This window comes from Mustela erminea, chromosome 4, assembly GCF_009829155.1.
Source record: "Mustela erminea isolate mMusErm1 chromosome 4, mMusErm1.Pri, whole genome shotgun sequence".
Taxonomy (NCBI): domain Eukaryota; kingdom Metazoa; phylum Chordata; class Mammalia; order Carnivora; family Mustelidae; genus Mustela; species Mustela erminea.
This window is the reverse complement of record NC_045617.1, coordinates 23,160,519-23,170,420: the sequence shown is the minus strand read 5'-3', so window position 1 is coordinate 23,170,420 and position 9,902 is coordinate 23,160,519. Positions and strand designations below refer to the sequence as shown.

At 36.5% G+C, this 9,902-nt stretch overlaps 1 protein-coding gene across 2 annotated transcripts in view; it reads right to left on the bottom strand.

Annotated features, from left to right (window-relative positions):
* Window positions 1-217: 217 nt before the first annotated feature.
* The window catches only part of SESN1 (sestrin 1), a 120,565-nt gene continuing 110,880 nt past the window's right edge, over window positions 218-9,902 (bottom strand). For both annotated transcript variants that reach the window (XM_032338860.1, XM_032338861.1), the window contains 6 exons: window positions 9,417-9,659; window positions 6,888-7,035; window positions 5,629-5,741; window positions 3,349-3,539; window positions 1,985-2,129; window positions 218-1,388 (listed from right to left, as the gene is read on the bottom strand). In XM_032338860.1, the coding sequence (XP_032194751.1) occupies window positions 1,302-1,388; window positions 1,985-2,129; window positions 3,349-3,539; window positions 5,629-5,741; window positions 6,888-7,035; window positions 9,417-9,659 (927 nt within the window). In that variant the 3' untranslated portion in view covers window positions 218-1,301. The remainder of the gene's footprint in view (window positions 1,389-1,984; window positions 2,130-3,348; window positions 3,540-5,628; window positions 5,742-6,887; window positions 7,036-9,416; window positions 9,660-9,902) is intronic.

Below are 9,902 nucleotides of genomic sequence, written 5' to 3'. Positions count from 1 at the left end.
AAATAGGGGGCACCTGGGTGGCTCAGTGGGTTAAAGCCTCTGCCTTCAGCTCAGGTCATGATCCCAGGGTCCTGGGATTGAGTCCCACATCGGGCTCTCTGCTAGGCATGGAGCCTGCTTCCCTTCCTCTCCCTGCCTCTCTCTGCCTACTTTTGATTTCTCTCTCTGTCAAATAAATAAATAAAATCTTAAAAAAAAAAGAGCTTGAGATAGTACATAAAATTGGAGAAAAAAATGATTCTTTATTGAAAAATACCAATAATACTGACAGACTTCAAAAGCAATTCACGCTTCCAGAATACAAAGTGTACTTAATACATTTTTTCAATCTTTTTGCATTTCAAACAAAGTTAGCATTTTTGTAAATCAAATTTGATAACCCGACTAAAAATATTTTCCAGCTTTATTATTTAAACGGCTCCACAATCTTTAAAGTGGGGACCATGAGGCGGGCAGGAGCAAAGGGGCAGAATGCACCTGGGACTGCGCAGCAGTCTACAGCAACATTTCCCACAACTTCAGGCTGGAAACAAAATACTGCACAAGACAGCTGCCCTCCAGTGTCAGAGAATCTTGGGAAAGAGCATATGAAAAGATAGCTAGCTTTCCTTACAATTTATACTCTTTCATTTAAGATTGCTTTTTGAACAAAATCTTTAAGAATGCCACTGTAATTTAATTCATCCAATGAAAGAAATGAACTGTTACCATCAAAATGGCCTTTGCTGAGCTGTAATAATTCTATGCTTTTTAAAATGCAAAAAAAAATAACACATATGCAAGTTTAATTTGAAACCACACAAATTAGGTATGTAGGCTCAGATAGTAGCAGTGTTCACTTTTATTACTAATAGCTTAACTGGAACAGCCACTCTATAGTCATTCCACCAGCAGAAATAGCAGCACCAAGATCTAAAATTCTTTATGTATAAAAAGCTTATGTCATTATCCAAGTCCCATTCTCTGCATGCTCCAATTCTTGTTATCTTATTTAACATAAAAGCAACAGGATTTGGAGAGTTACTATTTGCTGTATTAAAACAGTTATACAGCATCTTGTACTGTCAAAAAGCAAAATACTGTGAACGGCAGCCCTTCTTCACAGCTCTACACTTGAAGCTGCCAAGCATTCACTGCTCGTGCCAGCAGTGGTGTTTCCACAGTAACATAGCAAAAACTAAAGGAATCATGGCACAATGGATTTCTGAATTCTTTTATCTACCATTGGTCCTGGGGCTTAGTACCATCCCCTGTAGACTATATCTGCTGATCATTCCATTATCTTTAATGGAGGAAAGGCATCAGGTCATATAGCGGGTAATGGCTCTCAGAGCGTAGAGGAGTTCTGCTTGCATCCGAGCTTCTATAAGAAGCAGATTAACATGAACCTGAATATAAAACACAATATAATTTAAGGTAGGGTAATAAGCATCCCCAATCAGTTTCTCAGCACAGCTAAAACCCCCTAAACTAAGTACATTTTCTGAGTGCTACTGAATAACTTAGAAGTCTTGACTTTGTCTAAAATGAAAGCCATCTAATGTTCTTCTTGGATAGACACTGGCTTATATTTATATCTGATCACATCCCTTCTTGGAAGTTTGTTACACTTCAGAAAATCTAGACATTGCTTTATTAGAATACCAACTTCCTCTGCCAAATCATTTAATAATTTAATTTTAAAAAAGATGGATCAAAGACCAGACATTTCTATCTATAAACAAGTAAAAAAGAGCTCTTGCAAAATGGTCGTCTTTCTCCCAAGCAGTGACAGTCAGGCCAGCACTTCTGAAGTGAGACCAGCTACCTGTTTTTATTCTTTTACTCTAACACTATAATGAGGTTCCTTCCAAGAGATATCAGGGATAGATGTGCAGGAATGTTCTTCTCTGGGCTGGAAGACGTGACGGAAAGGATTTGAGGGCCATTAGATAGCTGAAGGAGAATGAGAGTCACTGCTGAACAAACCACAACAGGTACATACCTTCTCAGAGTGCTTAAACTGCCTCCAGAAGCTATCATACATTCTTTTGGTAACTTTTTCGGGAGTGCAAACAACAGTTTTGATATAAACTTTAAAGCTACGGTCCAATAGCTGGTTAATTTCACCATAGTCATAGTCATCATATCTGTTAAAAGACAAAATGAGAATTATATTTTCAATATATACTCTTTTCTTATGAAATTATGGACAATAATAGTAAATTCTTCTTCCCTCTCTGTCCCCCAAATAACTGCTTTACAATGTTTAATTGGGGGTGGATAAGTGAACAGAAAGGGATGAGAAACAGAAGTTAGGGAGAGGAACAAAATCTGCCAGTGCCCAAGCAGGAGTATATATTTATAATCATAAAGAAGCAAACACACTGAGGAAATTGTGGGAAAAGCGTGAGAACTGCTGAAGTTAAGAATTCCACAAATCAAACAATATTTATTATTGGTTACTCTTGCAATGATATATAGATGGTAATCCACTTATGTAAATGAAAACAATTATAATTATCCCTTTTTTCTCTCATGTTTCCAGGAGTTTCTGGGATCAGATGAGGAAAAAAATGGTGGGGGGTTGGCAGACGATTATTCCAAAGAGAAGGATGATCTATAGATGGCCTCATAGCGTCTACACTTAGGAAAGGCTATTCTTTAAGCTGAGATGGTTGTATGCAGCAGTGTCTGCTCTGTCCCAGTGGGTGATGGTTTCTAGAACAGCCAGAGACTGAAGTGTCTTATTTGGTATTCAGTGGAAAAGGAAAAAATATAACAAAAAAACTCTTCCAAAGCTGGCTTTACTACTTTTCTGGAGGTAGTGAGTCAATAGTCTGGTCACTGATAAAATTAACAGCAAGATTTTACAGCTAAAATAATCAAAGTCTTACAGTGTGGAGTTCGTGTATATATGTTAGAAGGTGGTATATATGTAATGGTTGCATTTCCTATATAACATAATATGGCTGAATACCTAACAGTCGGGACATGAAAATTTTGCATTTTGATGATGTATCATGGGATTAGGTAGTCCTCAGAAGGAGCTTGAGAAGAGCTAGGAGTGCATTATAAGGGTACCAATTTCCAAGGAGATGATATCAAAGATGTTTGAGGACACACTTTTCCTTCATACTCTAGGACCAGCTTGCTTGCCCTCATCTTCCCTGGAGGCATCTGTCATTTAACTCTTGTCAATGTCCCTCACTCCCTTCTGCCTAGCTAGGAAAGAGTGGTTCATAAGCAGCATAAAAATAAGCTATTGTGATGGGAGCATCTGTATATGTGTGTCTTGCATGTGTGTTCCAAGCACCTGAATAATTGAGTCCAGAGGAAAATATTTCTTTATAAACATAACAGACTAACCTTATTCCAAACATGCAGTGAATATAGTTCCAAATAGCTCGTCTAAGCATTGAGGTATCGACATCTTTGTGCATTGCCATTGTATTATAAGTAAGATTGTAAGCAATGTGAAATTTTTCATCAATCAACTGTCCCACATCTGGATAAAGGCGATTTACCAAAGAATAACCATGGTCTTCCCAGCAATAGTCCTAAGTACAGAAAACAGAACAAATTTGAATAATTAAAATGTGGCCAAGTATATAGTTCTAGGTCTACTGTTCTGTCGATGGTGAGATTACTGGCAGTTGGAATCTCCTGCCTTTCTAGTGCATCCTAGTTCCCAGCTTGACCTGCAGTATAATCTGATGTTTTCAATTTCTATACTGCAGCACACAAAGCTTTCGTAACTCAGTGGGTATAAAAAACCAATGTGATTTTTTCTTACACACAGACTACCCATTTTCAGCTTCCTCTCACTCTGTCCTCATTCAGCCTCCAGAGGCAACCTCTCTCTTTTTCCCTCACTGCAGCTATTCCAACAGTCCTCAAATTTTGTACATTTTTAATTCAGAACCACCACTCATTCCTTTTCCTCCTCCTTCCTTTCTCTTAGTGCTGAGTTTCCTAATTCGTTTTCCTACATTAACTCTTCCTGCTTCCTTTATTTCTACCTCAAGCAAAGTAAGCCCCTACACTACTAGGTTGCTCTCATATTAATTTTCCTGGAACACCTCTTTGGTATGTTATCACTCTGATCCCCAAACCTACAAACCTGACCAATTTTAAACTAGCTTCCCACTAATCAGAAGTAGGGATCCTTTTCTTCAAACACTCAGCATCCAGCCCATTTCTTTATGATCCCTTCCCCCACTCTGTCTCTCAACTGAAGCTCAATTATTGCCTGTAGTCTCCTCTGCTTTCCAAAGCCCATGCTTCTGGATCATTTAAATCTTTCAAATCCTAATTTACTCCATAAAATTTCTAGTCTACATGATCTCTTCAATTCTATTTCATGACACAATTATATTATCAAGTAGGAATATTCTGTAACTCTTCCTTGTGCCAAAATTTTTGTCCCTATAAACACCATCTTCATCACTTGAGCAAAGAAACAAAATCCTATAGGTCTCAAATATTCACATTTCTGATAAAGGTTATTAACATTAGCCCTTCACAATAATTAAGGAAGCTGGATATCGACTAATCTGAATTAAATACTTTACTTACCTTACCTACCTAAATATTTATGCAATAGACTATTTAAAAAATACACTTAGGCTGCAGTATGTTTCTACTAATCAATTGGATTGGAAGCAGTCTTACAAAGCTTAGAGTATGGAATAAATATTTGCTAATTGATGATTTTCAACTTTTATTGTGGAACCAGAGAACATAGCTACTGAGAGATGTTTGTAAAACACTTTTAGCATCATGCCTCCTGCTAAGCAAAAACAAAGGAGGAGCCTGGTATCCTAGAGGATGACTAGGTCCCTAAGTTTCATGAACTCAATATGCACACAACTGTACTGAGGGAGTTTTACTGTGTATTTCAAAGTTAGTGACTGGGGAGCTAAAGAAACTGGGTCTACCGACAATAATTCTATTCCCTATATCACTTAATTTTATTCACTCTAAGAGATAAGTGCTAAGTACTTTTGGACTAACATTTATGTGAATCCTCATTGCTTCCAATAACACTCAGTACATATTTTAAAGGGAATTAGGATACTGTAATTGTCCTGATTAATTTTCTATTGTATCTATAAAAACTCACCCAATTAAAAACAAAACAAAAAGAAAACAAAAACTTACTCTCTCTAAAAAGAACAAAGCATATCTTTCACTTCTGATTTTTTTTTTTATCTTCTTTCCTTCCACCCACATACATATAATGCTTGAGTTGCTGGGGACATTTCTCTTGCCACTCAGGCCTGGTGCATATCAGGACCTCGTTGTAGCACTGGCGCTCAACAGGAAGAGGGGAGAAAAGCCAGTGCTCTGCATGCTACTGTTATTCGTGGCCCAGATATATCAGGGACTTGAGTTTTAGCGCACCAGGTATCTGGGAACCTAACCTAATATTACGATTTAGTTTTATGGATGAATGTATTTTGATTTCTGATTCACTGGTTTATGAACTTTAACAATAAATATATTTAAGGGAACTGCCTGACATAGAAAAGTTATTTCTTTCTGCAACATTTTGTAATTCTCAAATCCAGGGGACTTTTTCTTATTTTAAGTCAGATTGACATACTTCTAACCTGTCAGGTGCATAACACTAAGTTGCAATTTTACCTGAACTCGAAATGTTGGCACATGCATCCCATGTCTAGAGAAATCCTTATAGCCGTAACTAGTATCCTCAAAGTGACGAGACACATCTCTTGCTGGTGTGACTTCTTCATCATCTGAAATAATTAAACAAAAAAGTCACTGAAAGCTTTTCAAAAACAGGATGCTAGAAATTCATTTTACCTACAACAAGTAAAAATAGGATAACTCTGACACTGAGTAGTCAACTAAAGTCTTAAAACCACAGAGAGAAATCGCTTATTTACCAGTGAATGGAATGTAATAAGATTCTCTGTTATAACAAATATTCATGGTTGACTTTACTATGCTTTGCATTCCTCTCTTTCATATACCCTCTGATGTCCCCACTGTAATTTTAGATTATCAAGTGCTACTTTAAAGTAAGCACACAAAATCTTAACATACTTTTGGATAATCTTTATGGTGATAAATCATCTGTGCTCTATAGTGTAACACTTAAAGACTATTTCCGGTTGAATATCAATGTCCTATAATATATAATATGATCTCTCTAACACCTCAAAGGTCCTAGAAACAACTCTGGAATGGTGAATCACTTTATAATGTTTCCTGAACTTTTGGGATTATTTTCACGTTTATCTGAAGAAAATAGGAACAAAAACTTTTCCTCAGGGAGAAACAAGAGAACATCCAACCTTCATTTATACAAATTTCATTTTTTCTTTGCTATTAGGAAATTTGGTGCTTTTAACACATCTACTCTTTTCCCCACTCTATTATCAAGACATTTTGAGATACTTTAATTTTTTTCCTTTAAATTACCTGGTTTAAATATTAAATCCTATAGCCTGTGTATAAAGGCCGAACATAAAGGATTTAAGTTTGTTGTTAGCTGTCTAATAAATAGCTCCTTTGCATAAACCATAGAATTCTAAAGCTGAAAAGCAACCTTAGAGCTTTATGAACTCAATTTCCTAATATTAAAGAAGAGGAAAAAGAGCATTCATATGTTAAGTGACTTACATTCACAAAGCTTATTGGCAGTGAATTTTAGTACTAAAACTCAAATATCCTCTTTTAGTTTAGTGCTATTTATACTATAACATCCTTTTCTCGGTTGCCTGCTTTATTTATAAGCAGGAATACCTATGTAATAATAGCCTCTCTAAAAGGAAAAACATTTGATGTTTTGAAACTTTTATTTAAATTCTTTAAATAAAGTGGGGATCTTTTTGGGGAAGCAACAGAAATTCTGTTGACTATGTAATGACTGCTTTTACCTGAAGAGAAGACAAACATGCTCTCTCTTTTTTCTATTTCAAAACGTGAAGCCATCTCTTCCTGACTTGCCTCTTCTTCATCTCGACATTCTTGTAACTGCCTCATCTTTTCCATGAGGGCTTCAACCTCAAAGAAGGAATCACTTACCTAAAGAGAAAATACAACTAATGTTACATATGTAAGATAAAGGTTGAAATTTTAAAATTTTCTTATTAGGATACAAATTCTTATGAAACAGAACAGAATATAGGAAAAATAGATTGTATGATTCTTAAAGTACAAGAATGATTAAAAAATGGAATTATTTTGGCCTGTTACATATATAGATATGCAGATTTAAAAAAATGATTTTAAGAACACATTTTTACCTTACAAAATCAGTAATAATATCATTAATAGCATTAACAGTAAGTTAATGCTAAGTTTTGTTTTTTTTTTTTTAAAGATTTTATTTATTTATTTGACAGAGAACACAAGTAGGCAGAGAGGCAGGCAGAGAGAGAGGAGGAAGCAGGCTCCCTGCTGAGCAGAGAGCCCGATGCGGAACTCGATCCCAGGACCCTGAGATCATGACCTGAGCCGAAGGCAGCGGCTTAACCCACTGAGCCACCCAGGCGCCCCAGTTAATGCTAAGTTTTAAGAATTAAAATTTAAAACTAGTTGTCAATATAAACAGAAACTGCTCAGTTAAATAAGATACAAAGTAAAAGTGGTTTTGCATCAACTATGCACACTGGTTGTATTGTCATTTCATGATCATGATGTCTATCATCTTCAAATTATAGTAATCAGCTCTAATTTGCCAATTAAGAATAAAACCTGGGGTGCCTGGGTGGCTCAGTGGGTTGAAGCCTCTGCCTTCCGCTCAGGTCATGATCCCAGGGTCCTGGGATTGAGCCCTGCATCGGCCTGTCTGCTCAGCGGGGAGCCTGCTTCCCCCTCTCTCTCTGCCTGCCTCTCTGCCTACTTATGATTTCTGACAGTCAAATAAATAAATAAAATCTTTAAAAAAAAAAAGAATGAAACCTGTCCTTTCAGGGCTGGAATTCTCTATCTGACCTCTGCAAATGGGTCTGGCAGTCACAATTTGTAGTGAACTGATTCCCCCAAAATATACTACAACTCAAGTTGACTTGTTATATTCAAAATCCTACTTCTAAGTAGTCCGGAGTACATATATACATAGTGCTAACTGTACCTACCTACAAACTAAAGCTACTGCTCATTCGTCTGCTGTCCAAAAAAGCATTCCTGCCTTTCTGCACAAATACATACTCAAAGAGTACAAGTTCTGGAATTTTCAATAATGAAACAAGGTTTTTCATTTAATACATATCATTTCAGCATTAAGAGGTGGCCTCTCCATTCATATGTATGTATGTATGTATGTATGTATGTTGTGTGTGTGTATATATGTATATATATGCACATATAAATACATATATGTGTGTGCATATATATGTGTGTATATATATATATGGTAAATAACTTTTTCTTTTGCGTAAACCCATCTTGCATTTTAATTCTCTTAAGCACTAATAGACAAAATACCTATTAGTTGAAGATTTAAGGCAAGTTCTGGCCCTTCCAAAGGTGCTGTGAGACTCCCCCCCACCCCATGATCTTCTTTAGCCTTGTTCTAAATCCATCGTGGGGAAGGACAACAATCCAACTCCAAGCATCCTAGCAACTGATATACACTCTGCCTTAGACCATCTCATAACCCTTCTGTTTTAATAATCAGTGGCCAAAGGTGGGGCTATAACATGAATCCAGGTAGCTCAACAGAGGGTGAAACTGATGGTCTTGAACCTTGTCAGCACAGCAGTGATTAACTCTGGGAAAAATATTTCCCTTCATGTGCTAATCTCACAATATGTAAATGCTACTTCTTATTTAGCACCCAAAGGAATTTTGACTCATCATATTCAGGAAATTAAAACCTGCTTATAGAAAATTCAACTTGTTCTAATCTGTTTCAAAGGAATAACAAAATTAAGAAAATATAAAAGCCAGAGAAAAGGAGGAATAGAAGTGAAAATGTTTTAATAAATTTACATTCACTTTTATATATATTTGTGCCAAGTTAAACATGAGAAAGAATTTTAAAAGGAGAAATTTCCAGGTAAAGGCTGATTAAATCTTCTGAAAGATAATTATGAAACCAGCCTGTTTCTTTTATGCAAAAGGAAGGAAAAGAATGTGATCAGCATCAGGAAGTCTTGGACCGCCAAGTTGCAAGATCTCAGCCTCCCCTCATCTCACTGCAGCACCCATCCAATACTAGCTGGCTCTGCTGGGGCACATGCTGATGGCTCCTGATCCTAAAATTACTTGAGGGTCTTAAAATTTTACATATCCCTTAGCACTAAATGAGTGCTGGGCATTTAGAAGAATGAACAGATAGAGGGGCCTAATATCTCTATGGACTTCAAGGGTGGGTTTTCTAAGTCACATGAAAAAAACAATAAAACAGCAATTACTGTGATTAGTCTTATGATGATAATCCTGTAACAGATAATACTTACCGAAACATTTCCTGCTGAGTTGACCTGCATCTCATCCACACTGTGATTGCCGTTTGTAATGTCACAGATGCAGTAGTTACTAACTGAAGGAGGTCTGAAGGTGTGGCCACCATCACAATGAATTTCTGGACTGATTCCACAGCCAAACGTGAATGAGGCAAGAGAATGATAGTGTGTGAGGAGAACTACTGCATGTACCAGTTCTGCAAGGGACCAGCTGTGCTCTTCAGCTTTTAAAAGTCCCTTAAGGAAAAAAAAATGAGAACATATTTATACACTGGGTTACGGTGTTGGTAAAAGTGAATAGTTCATCTTGGTATTTAATCTCCTTAAAACAGGAATAGTCACTACATAAAACCTAGAGTAAAATTATAATTTGAGACATGCAGAACCCAGAATTTGCTAAAATAATTACTTATTTTCAAATAGAGCTTAACATAACCTGCTAATGACACTTTCATTATTATTCTGATTTTCTGAAATCCT